At 46.5% G+C, this 20,630-nt stretch overlaps 1 protein-coding gene across 4 annotated transcripts in view; it reads right to left on the minus strand.

Annotated features, from left to right (window-relative positions):
- The window catches only part of ophn1 (oligophrenin 1), a 254,404-nt gene that overhangs the window by 72,178 nt on the left and 161,596 nt on the right, over positions 1–20,630 (minus strand). For all 4 annotated transcript variants that reach the window (XM_086000871.1, XM_086000881.1, XM_086000862.1 and 1 more), the window contains 4 exons: positions 13,719–13,777; positions 13,302–13,407; positions 5,773–5,932; positions 3,499–3,646 (listed from right to left, as the gene is read on the minus strand). In XM_086000871.1, the coding sequence (XP_085856997.1) occupies positions 3,499–3,646; positions 5,773–5,932; positions 13,302–13,407; positions 13,719–13,777 (473 nt within the window). The remainder of the gene's footprint in view (positions 1–3,498; positions 3,647–5,772; positions 5,933–13,301; positions 13,408–13,718; positions 13,778–20,630) is intronic.

A 20,630-nucleotide genomic window follows, 5' to 3' on the forward strand; every position in this document is an offset into this window, starting at 1 on the left:
TGTTAGATTCAGGAGATGGTTCTGTGATAGTAGATTGGCGGTTAGGATCAGGTCAGCCATGATCTTATTGAATGGCGGAGCAGGCTCGAGGGGCCGATTGGCCTACTCCTGCTCCTATTTCTTATGTTCTTATGTAAGTCAGGCTCGTTGGATCAGAGGCAGTGGAAAGTAAAAAAAAAAAAAAAAAATCAAGAATCAGAAAGAACTTCATACAAAAGGAGGTAAATGTCTGGAATAATCTTCCGGAGCAGCTGGACAGAGATGCAGACTTTAGTGGCATTCAAAATATAGTAGGACACTAGGCTGGGAGAACTGGAGCACCAGAGGGTTGAATTTCAGAGGATCAAATGGTCTTTAAGTTGCACACTCGCATGTTATTACAGGTCAGGGAAAAGCAGCAAGTTAAGATTTTATCCGCTGCCCACTCACCGCCTCCCCGCTCCCACCCCACGCACAGTATCACTGGATCAAGGAAAAGGCTTCTAATGATGAGAAGCAGCCTCGTGTCATTCAAGGAGCACAACTGCCTTCACCTCAAATGGAAAAAGAAAAATAGGCGTCTCTCATTAACACAGGACCACTGAATAAAAGTCATTTATTGCCAGCCCTGTAATTACGATTCCAACCCAAAGACTGTGTAGTTAAACTGTAGGACCATATAAAAAAAAAAATTGGAAAACAGGGATCTTGATAGTTTATCCAACTAACAGCTGCAAGCAATTGATCAAACCAGACACCACTGGTCTCACGAAAGAGATGAGTGCTGGCACCAAGCGGCGAAAGCTTCAGACGCGTATAACAATCAACGCCATAAAATTGCCATCCAGTACAGCAGGCCGATGAGTGTCTGATTAACAGAACAAAAATGTGCGCGCGCAAATCAAAATAAAAAGTGCGCAGCCCTGCTTCAACATTACAGAATGTACGAGTCAGGCGGCAGGATCTAGTTAACCACCTCAAATCCGTCAGTCTAGTTGTTGATCAAATAGATAGATCACTGAAAGAAAAGGAGAGGGGGAAGGTGGTCAGTTCAACACTGGAGTCACGTCACTTCATAGGTGTCTGTGGCCTTGATTCCCAGTCCAAGCCCATTGGAACCAGAGTAACTCTCTCCCTACAGCACCGTGGGAGCACCTCCAGCTCACGGCGGTTCAAGGCGGTGGCTCACCACCACCTTCTCGAGGGCAATTAGGGACGGGCAATAAATGCTGGCCTTGCCAGCGATGCCCACAACCCATGAATACATTTTTAAAAAAGGAGTGTGTCCTGGTGGGAAGAAGCAGTTCACTCTCCAAATATGCTCCTTTTAAGGGATGACCATCTGAGATTACCGATAGAGCGTCCTGGTATTGATTGAGGGGGGAATGACGGAAGCCCACCGGGGGTTGCAGTATTCACCTACTATCCAACAGAAACTCCTGAGCCAAACTAAAACATTGTAAAGTCAGAGCCTTGGGTAAATTAATGCAAAACGCAGAGGGGCTAAGAGATGAAGGAGGACTTCACAAGCAACAACAACCCTTTAACCAGGTCATATTCTTTATCTTGTGCAAGTAACGTTAGTGTCTCAAGGTGCACAGAATACAATTTATATCTCAAGACAGACTCAGCTATTAACTGTGCAAAGGGTTGGGGTTGCTGATCAGTGAACTGCAGGTGAAGTAGTTTAAGGACGGCATGGTTTGAAATTCAATTAACATTGTGTGCCAGGGCAACCAATCTCCTCAGCAATCTGATCTTCTCGTGAGACACTTCTTAGGCCAAAGTTTCTGCTTTGGGAGGGGAAAAGAGAGCCTTCTCCAGTCTGCAAATTATCAGGTCGAATATTTTTTTTTAATCAAAGATTGCAGTACGAACATCCAAAGAATAAATCATTCTTTATCAGCCCACTTCTAACTTTTATAGAATATTATTCAATGACTAAATTAAACTAGCACAGCAGTACAGATTAGAATGCATTAACACTTGCTTTGCTGAACAGATATTCAGTACATTTAGACCAAGAAATATTGTTTATAAAAGGCATTCATTCTGCCATAGAGGCAACCTAAAATTATCGGGTTTTACGTCACAGGAACCTTCCAGGCATCCATATGGGATATTTCAGGAATCTGCCAATTTGTCCCGCTCCATTAAGCAGGTACCTGAAGCCTTGAATCAACCTGCACCCGACTATAGCAGGAACCAGCAGAATAGCCGCTGCAGGCAAGGATCGCGGATCACGTTGCTCCGTTCTAACAGCGCTCTCTGCACTATTTACAAACAATCACAGAACTGCCGTTTACTAACCCAGTTTTAGTTTTTGCTGCATATTACACACGTTTTATTTACTTGACTTTTATACAACTGGTGTGGAGTGGCAAACTGTAAGATAAATTTAAAAATTAATTTTATGAAGTCGTGCATTGATAGTGAAGTAAATGTTTCTGCTCCCGTCTCACTATCCTGCATTTTCCAGATAAAATGGCTTCACTGACTGGAATTGGCAAACACCATGAAAGAGAATGCGGGAGAGCGCGGGAGAGAGAGAGAAAGAGAGGGGGAGAGAGAGAGAGAGAGAGAGAGAGAGAGGGGGGGAGAGCGGAAGAGAGAGAGAGGGAGAGCGGAAGAGAGAGGGAGAGCGGAAGAGAGAGAGAGGGAGAGCGGAAGAGAGAGAGAGGGAGAGCGGAAGAGAGAGAGAGGGAGAGCGGAAGAGAGAGAGAGGGAGAGCGGAAGAGAGAGAGAGGGAGAGCGGAAGAGAGAGAGAGGGAGAGCGGAAGAGAGAGAGAGAGAGAGAGAGAAAGAGGGGGAGAGCGGAAGAGAGAGAAAGAGAGAGAGAGAGAGAGAGAGAGAGAGAGAGAGGGAGAGCGGAAGAGAGAAAGAGCGAGCGGAAGAGAGAGAGGGAGAGCGGAAGAGAGAGAGGGAGAGGGAGAGCGGAAGAGAGAGAGAGAGAGAGAGAGAGAGCGGAAGAGAGAGAGGGAGAGCGATGGCCTTGAAAGGCACCACCTGCCCCGCCCCCAACTTGATTCTTAGTCTCGCCGAGTCAGCTAATCCCAATCAGGGCAACAGTTGGGTGCCTCAGAGTCCCTGAGCTGGGGAAAGTAACAGAGCAAATAACCCAGCAATTGCTGCTGGACTTTGGGCGAGAGCAGGGTCAAGCTGAACCGAAGCCCGGCCACAAATCGATAGCTGGCCAGAACTGTATAGGCGCACACATGAAAAATAGGCACTTGTATGAGATACCAGAGGGCCACTAGCGTCCGTGAAACTGTACCACAAGAGTTATTGCATTCACAAGCGGGGAAAAGAAAAATTTCAAAGACGTGGCATGTGTCAGACGGGCACAGATGTTAAGCAGGATATGGACCATGCACGCTAGTTAGCAGTACCACCACCCACTTCCTTCTCTCCCTCCCACAACAAAGCAACAAAAATCAAACCCTGGTGGTGCGTTATACATAGAATTCCAGTCACACCACAACATGCAGGCTTCACAGGCCGTGTGCGAGGAGTACTGACCTTCCACATCTTCAGAACAGGAAGAGTTGAGGTTAGGCCGAGGCCGAGTGGGGCGTTTAGAGATCGTGATTGGCTGACGTTTCCTCGGTGCGGCTCTGGGAGGGGGTATTGGAGGAGCAGCATTCTCTTCTGGTGGGGACTGCAATATCTGGAAAATTGGAACAAAAGGAGACACATTTCCAGGATCCCTTTTTAAAAAGACAATTCTGATCAGCTTAACTATTTTTCTTTCTGCTTATTTCTTCAATGGTTTTCATTTAATACCTCCGAAGGGTAGTATTCCCGTGGGCTTCGCCCAATCTCCGGCCGGAACTCTTCGGCAGGACATCCCCAGGGAAACGGCCGGCTCCGACGATTATGCGCCAAAGACACGGCAGGAAATCAGGGGATGCACCACGGAAATTCCAGGCACAGGTGCTTACCTTCATTCAGAAGGGAGCTAGGAGGAGATGCCAAGTCCGATGGCGTGAGAGAGCTGGATTAACATCAGCAGTACAATTAATTTACACAGCATGCTGACTGCGAGGAATTGCTGAGCCCCACAGTGAGGGGGAGCTGGATGTGTACAAATCATGAACACAAGCTTCAGTTACACAGTACACCAATCTAGCTCCCGCATGCCATCAGGCTCAGTAACTCATCCAGGCCAGTTCAACAAAATCAACAGGGTCATCAGGACTCGCTGTTAAAACAAATAGATGTAAATAGAAATATAGTAAAGGTCACAGCAGTTCTTTGCAGCAGTTTGACCTTTAATAAGAGGGGCAGAGTGGAGCGTCAGTGCTTATAATGTCTTAGGAGGTGGGTTGGCAGCATGTTGCTACATGGTGAGTTCATGTCCTTTACAGTGGGGGATGTGCCAAGTTCCGGCCATGTGTTTTATTATATGGATGGCAAGAGAAAAGCTATTAAATCAAATGAAGAAATAAGTCATCCTGCAGGGGCCACTCTTCACCGTGGCTCAGTGGGTAGCACGGAGGCAGAAGGTTGTGGGCTGAAGTCCCACTCCAGAGGCTTGAGCACATAAATCTAGGCCGACACTCCCAGTGCAGTGCCGCACTGTCGGAGGTGCCGTCTTTCAGATGAAACGTTAAAACCGAGGCCCCGCTTGCCCTCTCAGGTGGGCATAAAAGCCCCCACAGCACTATTCGAAGAAGAGCAGAGGGGTTCTCCCCCACGTCCTGGCCAATAGTTAGCCCTCAACCAACAGATGATCTGGTCATTATCTCATAATGGGATCTTGCTGTGCGCAAATTGGCTGCCGCGTTTCCTACAACAGTGACTACACTTCAGAAGTACTTCATTGGTTGTAAAGCGCTTTGAGATGTCCTGAGGTTGTGAAAGGTGCTATATAAATGCAAGTCTTTTCTTTATTTCTGTTAGCTTCTGGTTGTGGAACAGCACTGGCAAAGGTGTTGGACCCAATTCCCTGCAGGATCCCTGTTTAACAACCGGTGTCAATGCATTGCATGGGAAGCAACCATTAAAATGAGCCAGTTCTTGTGTTGGAGAGGAAAGGCTCATGTAGATCTTATTTAACTTGGACTGCAAGTGCAGAATTAGAGGACCTGAATACAAAAAGTTAACAAGCCACAAGCAAGATATCTGACTAAGCGCGTTCTCTCTGTCCCTCTCCCTCACCCCCACTCCCTCCTCCTCCCCCTCTCTCTTCCCCGCTCCTTCCCTCTGCCCCTCGCACTCCTTCCCCCCCCACCCTCTCTTACTCCCTCCTCTCCGCTCCCTCTCTTGCTCCCTCCACTCCGCTCCCTCTCTTGCTCCCTCCACTCCCTCGCTCGCTCTCCCTCACAAACACTTTCCAGCAAGGAGATCACTGGACAGCAATCAAGAATTGAAACCTATGCTGCTTTTATCTCCTCCCTAGCTCAAGTGATCTGAGGCCAATAGTCACAACTCAACCGCTGCCCAGGCATGGGGTCAGTCAACTCCGCAAAGACCAGTGGTGAAACGTGGGACCTTCTGGTCTGCGTGGCTTCGTACTAATTGTTATTCGCAGTTTAGCTACAATTAGCAGTATTATTACTCTAGGTCATCAATGGAGAATACAGGTCAAAAATATCTTTTTACTTGCAATAACTATTTAATTGACTGAGCAATCTCCCAATATTACTGAATGCTATTTTGGAATCAGGTTTCCAGCATTCTTAGCCCGCGTTAAGTTCGCAGCACCGTAAACAGTGGTGAATTTCCATACAGTCCTTTCACTTCTGGGGCCAGAATGAAAGGTTCCCTTAATTGAAGCGGAGTGGACTTTACCCTTTCGTAATGCTCGATCATGATTTCCACGACAATGTTCTGAAACTTGATGTTTATCATGGCCGCAACGGTGTCTTCCTGCGCTCGCATTAACGTTGGTCCAAATATCACCCCCATGTTGGAAGCAGTCATCAAGTTCTCTTTACTGTGGCTACAAACACTGCACAAAAAAAACAGAATGGCGCCATTAACAGACAAGGCAACGCAAGAGCAAAAATAAATACACTCTTCATTCCAGCCCACTTTTCCAGAACCAGGGGTCACAGACTAAGGATAAGGGGTAAGCCATTTAGGACAGCAATGAGGAGGAATTTCTTCACCCAGAGAGTGGTGAACCTGTGGAATTCTCTACCACAGAAGGCAGTTGAGGCCAATTCATTAAATATATTCAAGGAGGAGTTAGATATATTTCTTAAGGCTAAAGGGATCAAGGGATATGCGGAGAAAGCAGGGACAGGGTATTGAATTTGGATGATCAGCCATGATCTCATTAAATGGCAGAGTAGGCTCGAGGGGCCGAATGGCCTACTCCTGCTCCTATCTTCTATGTTTTCACATCTCATCAGGCGACTCATTCCACCCTCGAGGTGTGATGGTGCAGTGGTTATGCTACTGGGAATGGGCTAGTAATCCAATAACATGAGTTCAAATCCTATCATGGCAGTTTGAGAATTTGAATCAATATTTTGTTACAATCTGGAAATAAAAAGCTGGCATCACTAAAAAGTGACCACGAAGCTGTCGGATTGTCATAAGATCCCAACTGGTTCGCTCATGTCCTTTAGGGAAGGAATCCTGCTGCCCTTGCCCAGTCCCACACCAACATGGTTGACTCCTGAAGCGGCCTAACCAGCAACTCGATTGCATCACCAACTACGGATGAGCATTAAATGCCAGCGGCGCCCACATCCCGAGAATGAATGAATAAAATTTAAATGTTTCATAGAAGGGCGAGAGAAGGGAAAGTCATTCTGCACGATCACATTGGGATAATCTACCACAAAGTGATATTGCCACAAGCAGTAGACATGTCCACTTCCTCTAGTAAGTCCGCTAGTAAACAAGGGCCCTTGAGTATATCATTTAATTGTAGTGTAATTAGTGGTATTGATTTTATTTAATTTAATTTGAATTAATTAAAGGGTAAGTCATGGCAGCACAACTCAGTTATCATGGGTGACTTTAATCTACATATAGATTGGGCTAACCAAATTAGTAACAATACCGCGGAGGAGGAATTCCTAGAGTATATACGGGATGGTTTCCTGGACCAATATGTCGAGGAACCAACTAGAGGTCAGGCCATTTTGGACTGGGTATTATGTAATGAGAAAGGATTAATTAGCAATCTTGTTGTGCGAGGCCCCTTGGGGAGGAGTGATCATAATATGATAGAATTCTTCATTAAGATGGAAAGTGAAGTAGTTGACTCAGAGACTAGGGTCCTGAATTTAAATAAAAGGAATCTACGATGGTATGAGGTGAGAGTTGGCTAGGATGGATTGGGGAACGTTATTAAAGGGTTGACGGTGGATAGGCAATGGCAAACATTTAATATCGCATGGATGAACTACAGAATTTGTTCATCCCTGTTTGGCATAAAAATAAAACAAAAAAGGTGACTCAACCGTGGCTAACAAGGGAAATTAGGGATAGCATAAGATCCAAGGAGAGGACATATAAATTGGCCAGAGAAAGCAGCAAACCTGAGGATTGGGAGCAGTTTAGGATTCAGCAAAGGAGGACAAAGGGATTAATTAAGAGGGGGAAAATAGAGTATGAGAGTAAGCTTGCAGGGAACATAAAAACTGACTGCAAAAGCTTCTATAGATTTGTGAAGAGAAAGATTGGTGAAGTCAAGCGTAGGTCCCTTGCAGTCAGAATCAGGGGAATTTATAATGGGGAACAAAGAAATGGCTGACCAACTAAATACATACTTTGGTTCTGTCTTCACAAAGGAGGACACAAATAACCTCCCAAAGATGTCGGGGAACATAGGGTCTAATGAGAGTGAGGAACTGAATGAAATCAGTATTTGTAGGGAAATGGTGTTAGGGAAATTGACGGGATTGAAGGCTGATAAATCCCCAGGGCCTGATAATCTACATCCTAGGGTACTTAAGGAAGTGGCCCTAGAAATAGTAGATGCTGGTCATCTTCCAAAATTCTAGAGATTCTGGAACAGTTCCCATGGATTGGAGGGTAGCTAATGTAACCCCACTATTTAAAAAAGGTGGTAGAGAGAAAACGGGGAATTATAGACCGGTAAGACTGACATCAGTAGTGGGGGAAATGCTAGAGTCCATTATAAAAGATTTAATAGCAGGGCACTTGGAAAACAGCGACAGGATCAGAGAAAGTCAATATGGATTTACAAAAGGTAAATCATGCTTGACTAATCTACTGGAGTTTTTTGAGGATGTAATTGGTAGAATAGATAAGGGAGTACCAGTGGATGTGGTGTATTTGGACTTTCAGAAGGCTTTCGATAAGGTCCCGCATAAGAGATTAGCATGCAAAGTTAAAGCACATGGAATTGGGGTTAAGGTACTGACTTGGATAGAGAACTGGTTGGCAGACAGGAAGCAAAGAGTTGGAATAAACGGGTCTTTTTCCAAGTGGCAGGCAGTGACTAGTGGGGTACCGCAGGGATCGGTGCTAGGACCCCAGCTATTCACAATATATATTAATGATCTAGACAAGGAGACTAGATGTGTTATCTCCAAGTTTGCAGATGACACAAAGCTGGGTGGGCATGTGTGCTGTGAGGAGGATGCGGAGAAACTCCAGTATGATTTGAACAGGTTGGGTGATTATACTGCATCTGCCATGCATCTGCCCAATGTGGATAAATGTGATGTTATCCACTTTGGTGGCAAAAACAGGAGGGCAGGTTATCTGAACGGCAATAGATTGGGAAAAGGGGAAGTGCAACGAGACCTGGGTGTCCTTCTGCACCAGTCGCTGAAGGTAAGCATGCAGGTGCAGCAGGCGGTTAAGAAGGCAAATGGTATGTTGGCCTTCATAGCGAGAGGATTCGAGTATAGGAGCAAGGATGTCTTGCTGCAGTTGTACAGGGCCTTGGTGAGACCACACCTTGAGTATTGTGTGCAGTTTTGGTCGCCTTATCTGAGGAAGGATGTTCTTGCCATGGAGGGAGTGCAGCGGAGATTCACCAGGCTGATACCTGGGATGGCAGGAATGACGTATGAAGAGAGATTGGGTCGATTAGGCTTATATTCGCTAGAGTTTAGAATAATGAAAGGGGATCTCATTGAAACTTATAACATTCTAACAGGACTGGACAGACTAGATGCAGGAAGGATGTTCCCGATGGTGGGGGAGTCCAGAACCAGGGGTCACAGTCTAAGGATAAGGGGTAAGCCATTTAGGACTGAGATGAGGAGGAATTTCTTCACCCAGAGAGTGGTGAACCTGTGGAATTCTCTACCACAGAAGGCAGTTGAGGCCAATTCATTAAATATATTCAAGAAGGAGTTAGATATATTCAAGGAGGAGTTAGATATATTTCTTAAGGCTAAAGGGATCAAGGGATATGGGGAGAAGGCAGGGACAGGGTACTGAATTTGGATGATCAGCCATGATCTCATTAAATGGCGGAACAGGCTCGAGGGGCCGAATGGCCTACTCCTGCTCCTATCTTCTATGTTTCTTCACTCCTAGTCTAAAGCACGAGATCCATAAGGGAAAACATGGTTTGTTGTTTCACCGCACCCCCCGCCCCTCCCTCGGCTCCTCCATTGGCTCAGTGGGTAAATGTGCCACCTAGGATGGTACTGAGCTATGTAGAATCATGAAGGCCCAGTTAGCTGATCTCAGCTGGGGCAGTGGCCAGCCTCCCTCTAGGAACATAGGAACAGGAGGAGGCCATTGAGCCCCTCGAGGCTGTTCCGCCATTCAATGAGATCATGACTGATCTGCAACGTAACTCCATATACCCACCTTTAGTTAACAAAAAGCCATCAATTGCCAATTTAAAATTAACAATTGATCTAGCATCAATTGCTGTTTGCGGAAGTGAGTTCCGACTTCTACCACCCTTTGTGTGTAGAAGTATTTCCTAATTTTACTCCGGAAAGGTCTGGCTCTAAGTTTTAGACTATGCCCCCTAGTCCTAGACTCCCCAACCAGCGGAAATAGTTTCTCTCTATCTACCCTATCTGTTCCCCTTAATATCCTGAAAACGTCGATCAGATCACCCCTTAACCTTCTAAATTCTAGGGATTACAGCCCTAATTTATTTAATCTCTCCTCGTAACTTAACCCTTGGAGTTCCAGTATCATTCTGGTAAACCTACGCTGTACTCCCTCCAAGGCCAATATATCCTTCCTATCCTCTGCTAGTGAGGGAGCACTTGGTGAAAAGCATGCGTGTCTGGAAGGTGGGCGAAGACAGCATTGGGCTTGTGTGTGATGCACCCCACAGCCAAACAACACTTGCAGTCCAGGATAGTACCATTTGGTCTAGGTATCAAAGGGCTGCCAGTGCCTTTGGGATTGTATTGCAGGATGAGTCACTGTTTTTTTTGGAAGAGGAACAGAGATGAAGGGAAGAACGCTTTTTTTTTAAATAAACGCAGCGAGTTACGATGATCTGGACTGCGCTGCCTGAAAGGGTGGTGGATGCAGATTCAATAGTAACTTTCAAAAGGGAACTGGATATACACTTAAGGAAAGAATTGCAGGGCTACGGGGAAAGAGCAAGGTAGTGTGCCTAATATTTCTTCAACAGCACCTCCCAGACCCACAACCTCTGCCACTTAGAAGAAGGGCAGCAGGCACATGGGAACACCACCACCTGCAAGCTCCCCTCCAAGTCATCGCTGGGTCAAAATCCTGGAACTCCCTCCCTAACAGCACTGTGGGAGTACCTTCACCACACGGACTGAAGCGGTTCAAGGCGGCGGCTCACCACCACCTTCTCGAGGGCATCTAGGGATGGGCAATAAATGCTGGCTTTGCTGGCGACACTCACGTCCCAGGAACGAATTTAAAAAAAAATTGGAGAGCTCTTTCAAAAGATCCAACACAAGCGTGATGGGCCGAATGGCCTCCTCCTATGCTGTCTCATTCTATAACACTGGAGAGCTTATATTCTATTCAGTCAAGAAGAACAGTTCTATAACCAGCACATTCAGAGACATTAACTTAAACACAAAGACATAAATGAAGTTTTAAAATCAAACATGAATTTAGCAGTTGCAGTACAGCACCAGCAAAGTCAAAGAATTTGAAGGAGAAATTAAAAAACAATTTGACACCAAGCCTTGTGACTAACCAAACTTTACTGAAGGGAAATATTAAAATGGAGCCGTCTTTGCACTCGATGCAACAATGCCGTTCCGGTCATCTTCCTATCTCTGTAATCTCCTTCAGCCCCACAACCCCCCTCCAGAGATATATGCGTTCCTCTAATTCTGCCCTCTTGAGCATCCCTGACTAGAATCGCTCAACCTTTGGTGGCCGTGCCTTCTGTTGCCTGGGCCCTAAGCTCTGGAATTCCCTGCCTAAACCTCTCTGCCTCGCTACCCCTCTCTCCTCCTTTAAGATGCTCCTTAAAACCTACCTCTTTAACCAAGCTTTTGGTCACCTGCCCTAATTTCTCCTTATGTGGCTCGGTGTCAAATTTATTGTCTTAAAATACTCCTGTGAAGCACCTTGGGATGTTTTACTACGTTAAAGGCGCTATATAAATACAAGTTGTTGTTGTTGTTGAAATGATGCCAAGGCAATTATCTGGCACACAGTAACACTTGGGAGTGGGGAGAAAGACAATAAAAGTTTATTAAAATAAAGATTTTAGCGATCGTTGCCAATATCAAAACTCATCAGCGTCTCAGACATAAGTGAGGAAAAAACAGATGGTCATTTTTTCCCCCAGACGTTATCAACATCAGTGAGTTACGAGGCCAGAGCTCAGCCCCCTCCAAATCTGACAAGCGCTATAACCTAGAAATGGGACGAGGAGGTGGTACAGCAGAGCAACATTGAACCCCTGTGCTGGTAAAATCCCCTTCTCCCTTCATGTTTCCAATGTGAGTTGCGCTCTGGAACAGAGGACGATTCGACCACGAGAACGTGTCATTCCCGCTCACCACGGCCAGCTAACACAGCAGCATTAGCAGAGACCTGGGAGCAGGTCTCCAGCCCAATCTTGCAGGTAAGGACATCTGCGGCATGGCAAGACTCAAGACAGCAGAAAGCGGAGACAAAAGGCAAAAAGAAAAAAAAAAGTATGGAAAAAATGGGCAGCAGGTTGTCTAGATCTGATGGCAAATACTCAGGCTGGTGTAGAACGGAGACCAGGAATGTCCCAGCTATAATCTTTGGTCTAGCTTGAACTCAGCCAAGGGGGTGGTGCACTTAACCTCAGCATCCTGAGCTAGGGAGGGAATAGCACAAGTCAAGTGCACATGTGGACTGGATTGGTTTGGCTGTGGAACCTCCCCAGCAGCTGAATGGCCCAATGACACTCACTGGCTTAGCTAACGTTACGAAAATGTCAAACCTAGGCGAGATACCACTGGGCTGGACCCCAGCACTTCAGGACCGACAGCGCAACAATTGGAGGGGAATATGGTCCTGCAGCCAAATACAGACGAAACGGGGGGAAAAAAACGAGGCTGAAATGGGTCAAATGGCTGAAGTGCGTGCTGTATATTCTATACAAGTATTTTCAACAACTTGCATTTATACATAAGAAATAGGAGGAGTAGGCCATTCAGCCCCTCGAGCCTGCTCCGCTATTCAATAAGATCATGGCTGATCTGATCTTGGCCTCAACTCCACTTTCCCGCCCGCTCCCCATAATCCTGGACTCCCCCGTAGTTCAAAGATCTGTCTATCTCGGCCTTGAATATATTCAATGACTCCGCCTCCACAGCTCTGTGGGGTAGAGAATTCCAAAGATTCACCGCCCTCAGAAGAAATTCCTCCTCGTCTCCGTCTTAAATGGGTGACCCCTTATTCTGAAACTATGACCCCAACGCCTTTAACATAGTAAAACGCCCCCAGGCGCTTCACAGGAGCGTTATCAAACAAAGTTTGACACCGAGCCACATATGGAGATATTAGGAGAGGAAAGAGGTGGGTTTTAAGGAGCGTCTTAAAGGAGGAGAGGGAGGTAGAAAAGCGGAGAGGTTTAGGGAGGGAATTCCAGAGTTTAGGGCCTCGGTAGGTGTAAGCACGGCCGCCAGGGGTGGAGCGATTAAAATACCGCAAGAGGTCAGAACTGGAGGAGCGCAGAGATCTCGGAGCTTTGCAGGGCTGGAGAAGGTTACAGAGATAGTGCGAGAAGTGATATATTTTGACACTGAGCCACATAGCGATATTAAGACAGGTGACCGAAAGATTGGTCAAAGAGGTAGGTTTTAAATGAGCGTCTTAAGTAGGCGGAGTATTTTCACTACAAAAGCATCCCCTTATCTCCCCAACCCCAATAGCATAAACCAATAAAAGACATGATCCTTACACAGAGCTTCTGAGCAATTAGTTCCTGTGATACTTACTTCACCAGATGCTTAATTATAAGTTCCAGTATTTCCCGACTTTTCTCTGGTAGCTTATACACCAAGGAGTGAATGGCACCAAGCCTGTAATCCAGGTTGTCAGACTCTGCAACACAATAAACACTTTGTCACATCAACCCGCTCATTTCCAACATAATATCCTCTAACCCAGTCTCGGATTACACCTTCAGATCCATAACGTATTGGGGTGGAATTTCCTGTGTGGGGGGGAGTGTAAATGGGAAGTTTCCCCAACGAAATTCCACCCATTCCTTACACCAAAATTTCCTGTCAACCTAATTTGAATACATCGGAACACAAGAATGATCGTAAATTGACACTAGGCAACAAATTTATCAACTGCACCAGTGTCAGACACCTCTTGGAGTGGGCAAGAACGGAATCTAACGCACTTACTGGATGCAGAGACGAGTTCTCTATGGAGCTTGTAAGTCATCACTGGCTCTTCAAGGTTCCTGTGTTAAACAGAGAGCAGGCTTTGTTTGTTATTTAATACGCAACAAAAAGTCGTGCCTTTGTACAAAACAAAGATTAGCAGTGCTCATAGAAAATCCACATGCCCACACACCCACCTGCCAAACATGTTCAGTATGGGCAGGGCAGAGGCGGTGCAAAGCTATTAACGTGTGTTTCATTAGTACTAAACACACAGTCACAAATTTCAAACTCAAACCAGTGCCAGTGCTTGTAAGCAAAAAGGAGGCTGCACTTTATCCGCGTTTACACACGGGCTCTACAGGAACAGAAAATAGGTCTGCATTTCTGGTGTGGTACTGGATTAGCAAATACATCATTCAAAATGTACCAAGTCAGGAATTAAGCCCACACACACAGGGAAAGCTAACATCAGTCAGGTTCCTAGAGAGGGAGTTGCTCTCACGGTGGGTTTGCCTTTTTGACAAAGGTTCCCACAAGAAGATTTGGATGTAGCCGTTGATGAGAAGTCAGTCTAGTACACGGCACTGGACTTGGATACTTAAAATATTAGATGGCTGGCACATCAGAAGCTGTCCTAGATGGTCTTTCAATACACTGACGGCAAATGTCCCTCACATCGTTGCTGAGGAAGCTCCAGCTTTCGGACAGGGATGCAGCTTAGTCTGAAATGGCTGGTGTTAAGTTTTAGACAAACTTAAAAAGCAATGCGTTGTTTGCACCTAATTTTCCATGGTCAACTCACTCGTGTGAATGGCAGGTTTAAGAAGAACACCAGTGTTGGGCGAAGACAATGAAGGGGAGGGTCAGAACAGAGGGGCAAAGATTCTGAAAGCCTCTGGAAAGGCTCAGAAGGTATCTCAACCCATTAGCAGCCTTTCCCCATGAGTCAAAGGAATGGGACTGAGAACTAGCAGGGAACAGAAACATAAGGTGCAGACAGTACAGAACAACCCAGCACTTCTCACCGCCCCCCCCCCCCCCGCCACTTTGATCACTGCTGTACTGGAGGTGGTGCTGCATTAGGTCCTTGCAAGAGGAGTGCTCCACTGTGCCGTTCCACAGCTCCATCTCAATAGTTCAGTATTGAGCCAAGTTTCAAGGCCGCAGTGGTCCTTACTGTCACTTAATGCGCCAGCCCTGTGCTGCAGGGTAGCGGCAAACGGCAAGGCTCTGGGCTGGATTTTCTCAATGGAGACGTGTCGGAGGCGGGACGGCTGCTTGCCTGGTTTCAGTCCCGCCTCCATCAGCCTCTGGCCAACCAGCGGGATCTTCCCCTGATTGACCTTGTTAAGCCCGCCCAGCGGGCTCAGCAGGCCAATTAGGTGGAAGTCAGTGACAGGGTACGTCAACGTATGACGTGTCATCTGTCAAGAATTTTTGAAAGAAGAAATGTCATCGTTTGACAGCTCTGTGAAGCTGTCAAACACTGACATTCTGTGTAGTTTGAGGAGTTCTTGTGTTCAGGACTCATCAAATCTTTCTACTTTATAGAAATCAGATGACTGTTGGATCGGAGGATCCAACAGCCAGTCTGTGAAATCTACAATGGAGATGTCGGGACTCCGGCGCCACAGCGGCTGAAGGCTGTAGGCAGAAACAAAAGGTAAGTGAACATTTTCTAACACTTTACACTCACCTTAACATACTTACCACTCCACACTTGCACCCATCACTCAACTCTACATCACACTTTCAGACCCCTCCGACCCCTGCAGACCTCCTACTCACCTCCTACACCCTGGCGGGGTTCCCAGAGGTTGGGAAGCCCGCACTTCGGAACGAAAAATGGGGATAATCCTATTTTCTGCCTGTTAACTGGCAGTTAATAGGCTTTAATCCCTTTCCTGCCTCGAGGAGACAGGACCCGGGGCAGGACGGCTTCCTGCCTCCTGGCAAGAGGGCACGGAGGCGGGTTGGGGGCGGGTTTGCCACCCGCCCCCAAATTTTGCAACTTTCCCAGCAGTCCCGCCTCCAAACCCGCCTCCTCGGGGCTGAGAAAATCCAGCCCTTTGTGTCTGCCGCTGTGTTGACCCAAAGCCCAAAATGCCAATTTCTCCATAGTCATTGCCAGGTAGATGTGTTATGATCTGGAATGCACTGCCTGGAAGGGTGGTGGAAGCAGATTAAATAGTAACTTTCAAAAGGGATTTAAATAAAAACTTGAAGGGGATAAAATTGCAGGGCTATGAGGAAGAGCAGGGGAGTGGGACTAATTGGATAGAATCACAGAAAACTACGGCACAGAAAGAGGCCATTCGGCCCATCGTGTCTGCGCCGGTCGAAAAAGAGCTATCCAGCCTAATCCCACGTCCCAACTCTTGGTCCTTAGCCCTGTAGGTTACGGCACTTCAAGTGTATATTCAAGTACTTTTTAAATGTGATGAGGGTTTCTGCCTCTACCACCCTTTCAGGCAGTGAGTTCCAGACCCCCACCACCCTCTGGGTGAAAAAATTCTTTTCAACTCCCCTCTTAATCCTTTTACCAATTACTTTAAATCTATGCCCCCTGGTTATTGACCTCTCTGCTAAGGGAAATAGGTGCTTCCTATCCACTCTATCTAGGCCCTCAATTTTATACACCACAATTAAGTCTCCACTCAGCCTCCTCTGTTCCAAGGAAAACAACCCCAGCCTATCCAATCTCTCCTCATAGCTAAAATTCCCCAGTCCTGGCAACATCCTCATAAATCTCCTCTGTACCGTCTAGTGCAATCACATCTTTCCTGTAATGTGGTGACCAGAACTTTATGCAGTACTCTAGCTGTGGCCTTATACAGTTCATCTTCTTCATCGCTGGGTCAAAATCCTGGAACTCCCTCCCTAACAGCACTGAGAGAGTAGCTTCACCACACGGACTTTCAAAGAGCTGGCGCAGGCATGATGAGCCGAATTGTCGCCTCCTGTGCTGTATGATTCTACGGTTCTGTAAAGTTAACACATACAGCTGCTTCGGACGGCACGCTTGCCATCAGAGATACCAGAGCTCTTAGAGGTGATTCCATTGTGTGACTCTGAAGGCAAAGTGCGATCGGTGCCAAAGACTACTGGTTGCTGTTGACTGCACTTGCATCGGGGCCGGTATTTTGACTTTGCCCATGGGCATCAGTCAGCCATACAGACCAACGATGCCGATTCCACATTGTTCGCCTGCACAGACTCCCGATGTCAAACAAGATTGGTGGTAAGAATGAGAAAATAGCACATGCAACATTTGTTCTGGTATTGCCAAATCCATCCTACAGTATTAACAGGGCAAATTCAACACCAAATGAACCAGATTACATTGCAAAACTGCTTGCGATGGAAGTGCAATTATAAACCTACTATTCAACTACACCGAGGAAGGCATTGGCTTCCAGTTAAACAACTCCTCGATTTCAAAACCCTTCATGACCTCGCCCCTCTCTATCTCTAATCTCCTCCAGCCCCGTAAACCACCTCCCTCCGCCACCCCGGAGATAGCTGTGCTCCTCTAATTCTGCCCTCTTGTGCATCCCTGATTATAATCGCTCCACCATTGGTGGTCGTGCCTTCTGTTGCCTCAGCCCTAAGCTCTGGAATTCCCTCCCTAAACCTCTCCGCCTCGCTACCTCTCTTTCCTCCTTTAAGACCCTCCTTAAAACCTACCTCTTTGACCAAGCTTTTGGTCATCAGCCCTAATTTCTCCTTATGTGGCTCGGTGTCAAATTCGGTTTGATAACACTCCTGTGAAGCGACTTGGGACCTTTTACTACGTTAAAGGCGCTATATAAATACAAGTTGTTGTTGTTGGCTGAAGGAATGGGGTCAAAGCAAACTGGATGAATACGAAGGCGTAGAGAGCTTCTTCAGTGAGGAGGACTTGCGTGACGAATGGATTTTTAATATGTTCTCGTCTGCAGTGAGGTGTGGAAATGCTGACTAAATTACTTCTCTGCCTTTCAGTTTCAGCTTCCTACTGACTGCTCAGCAGCATTCTATGTTAAGACTGTTGTATAGATCTACACAGTGCGCCATAAAAATAATACCTCAACCTTATTTTCTCCCCCCCTCAATGTCGCACTCGGAGGGTGGACGGGAACTTGCTACCAAGGCTCTGCTTTTCTGGAGGTGGAATAACTCCCCTCCAATTTTTCCTGTTTCTTTATGCCTGGTCTCTCTTTGGCGTATCCCAACAGCCGCACTCCCGATATCAGGAACTCTCTATACGTGAATCATGGATGCAAACCTCCTCTTGGCATTCTGTGCCACTTCGCAGAAGAACCTAGGCAACCTGTACAAGAGCACACTTCACTCTGACTGGTTTTAATCTTCCAGATATGTTATAAAACAATTGAAATGAATTTTGCACCCTTAGTATGCCCCAGAAGAAATTGCTCAAAAGGGAGCAACTAGGCGCCACTTTTAAGGTTATTAATTGGTCGGCAGTTTCCTGCTTTGATGCATAAAAATGTCCTAAATTGCACTGGTCATGTCAATGATTGATTATATTTATCCAACACTAGCTTTTGGTTGGACAAAGAACAAAATGGTCTTTGGAGTTAGTCAGAAGGCACAGATCCTATTTTTAAAAAAAATTAAATTTGTTCCCACTTCCCAGAATGAAAGATGGCAGCCAGGAGGAAGCGGTGAAGAGTTAGATGCTAGGGGTTTAAAGAAAAAACACGCACATAGTTTTAGCCAGATAATTTAGGTTCGAGAAAATAAACAGAAAATTAGAAAAGATTAGGATGGAAAAAGGGGAGAAGGAATGACCGAGGGAGCAACAGAATCTAATATTTATAACATAAAACAATGTCTCAAGGCATTTCAAAGAAGTGCAATCAGGTAGAAATTGGCACAGAGCCAAAGGAGGAACTATTAGGTTTGACTAAAAGCTTGGTCAAAGAAATAGGTTTCTGGGAGGGTCTCAGAAGGAAGGGATGTGAGTGGAGGGGCAGAGTGGATTAAGGAGGGAATTCCAAAGTTTAGGGCCTAGACGGCTGAATGCACGGTGGGGCAAAAAGGAGTTGGGGGGGGGGGGGCGGGGTTGCAGAAGCCAGAGTTGGACGAATGTAGAGTTCTCGGAGAGTCGTAGGGCTGGAGAAGATGAGAGAGCTAGGGAGCGACATGGCCATTAAAGGATTTAAACACGAGGATGAGAATTTTAAATTTGAGGTGTTGCGGAAACGGAACCCAATGCAGGTCTGCGAGCACAGGGGTCATGACTGAGTCGGTACTGGTGCAAGATAGGTTATGGGCAAAAGAGCTTTGGATGAGCTGAAGTAAGAGATTGGGTTGTCAGCAGTTTAGTGGAAATGGGGTCAAGAGAGTGGGTCTTGTGGATAAGGTAAGCTGTAGAGGGGCGCGAGGTGAGGTGAGGCGAGAGAAAACTACAGAAAGACAAAGATTCAGGGGCAGAACTGGTGTTTGCTTTTTTTCCCTCAAATATAACTAAAGTTGCTTTAAGTGTTATTTCTGCCATCTGCAATTAAATCTCTTCCTTTAACTACTACAACATTAGCGTTGGTTTTCAGTGTCACAAGCCGTGATTTTCCCTACCTCGGCAGGTCTGTGGCGGGTCCTGACCCTGCTGCCGTCTCCAGCCCGCTCTGTAGAATGAATTTCCCCTGATTGGGCTTGTTAAGCCCGCCCAGCGCGTTTCCCAGCCAATTGAAGGAAGCGGATTTGATGATGTGTCATCAGCCTGTTTCCTTAAAGGGACCATGCGCAAATTTAGTTTGACAGTTGTGCTGTCGGTGTTCTGCAGGATTAAGGTGCTGCAAACACTGTCAAGCACAGCACAGAGTGGCACGGCTGCACCCAGCTTCGCTCTTGACTCCCTCTAGGAGACCAACGCAGCCTGGTTGCACATTGCACAGGAGGACACAAGCAGCGATGTCATCAGGAGGACCAGGCTGCAGTGGCACAAACCTTTCAATGATCTCAGTAGATCACGAAACGTTACTGCAAAGCCACACTCAACCTCATTCTGCTGTGCCACTCATCACATCCCCATCACTCTGCCTTCCCCACCCTACACCTGCACATCCTTACTTACACCAACTTACCTTGCACCTCCACCCATCCCTCTCTATCTACATTATCACATCCCCATCTCACTAGCCACCCCTCACCCTCATCCTAGTGCAATCATACCAACTAACAACACACAAGGGTAGGCACTTGGGTGTTTTATCCAATGTCCATGTAAAGTTTCTGTTAATGTGGTGTCAAACATTGAAACCTTTATTTTCAACACTTTGCATTCTTGGACAATTTGTGCGCACCTTTGGAAGTGGCTTAGTGAACTGCAGTGAATGGCGAGACATAACGGTGCCTCCCCGCAATGGTGATGAGTGTGAAAGGAATGGCTTGGGCACTGTAGGGATGCTTTATGGTGCTGGTGTGGGGTGGTGCCAACCTGGTGCATCATGTGGTAGCCAGGGTGTACAGCATTAAGTGTCTGGCCATGGTGAGGCCATCCATGGCTTCCTGGGCAGCAATGTGGTCAGGTGCTGATGCCCTGTGTCCTGTGCAGTAGCAGGTGATTGCGGAGAAGGTTGGTGTTGTTGTTGGTGCTGCTGGTGTTGCGGCTGATCGTGATCAGATTCTGAGGACCAAGGTGAGAGAGTATAAACCATACCCATTCTGATGGAATAGATGGCAGGTGAACTGGAGATGGCAGAAGCAATCGGTCAATGGTAAGAGAGGTTGTTCCAATGAGGTAACACTGGATAGAGAGTTTGCTCCAAACACTTGCAACCTGCATAAAGCTCAATCTGTCTTCCAAATGCAGTAAACAACAGCTTCTGAGCTTGGAAAGTAAACAGCTGTGAGATGGGAGCTTTTATAGCACATTTCAAGCTGTCAAGTAATGAGATGATTCCATGGCCATTCAACCCCCGCCCA

The sequence above is a fragment of the Somniosus microcephalus genome, chromosome 1 (assembly GCF_052327205.1).
Source record: "Somniosus microcephalus isolate GS21.2 chromosome 1, FLI_Smic_1.0, whole genome shotgun sequence".
Lineage (NCBI taxonomy): Eukaryota > Metazoa > Chordata > Chondrichthyes > Squaliformes > Somniosidae > Somniosus > Somniosus microcephalus.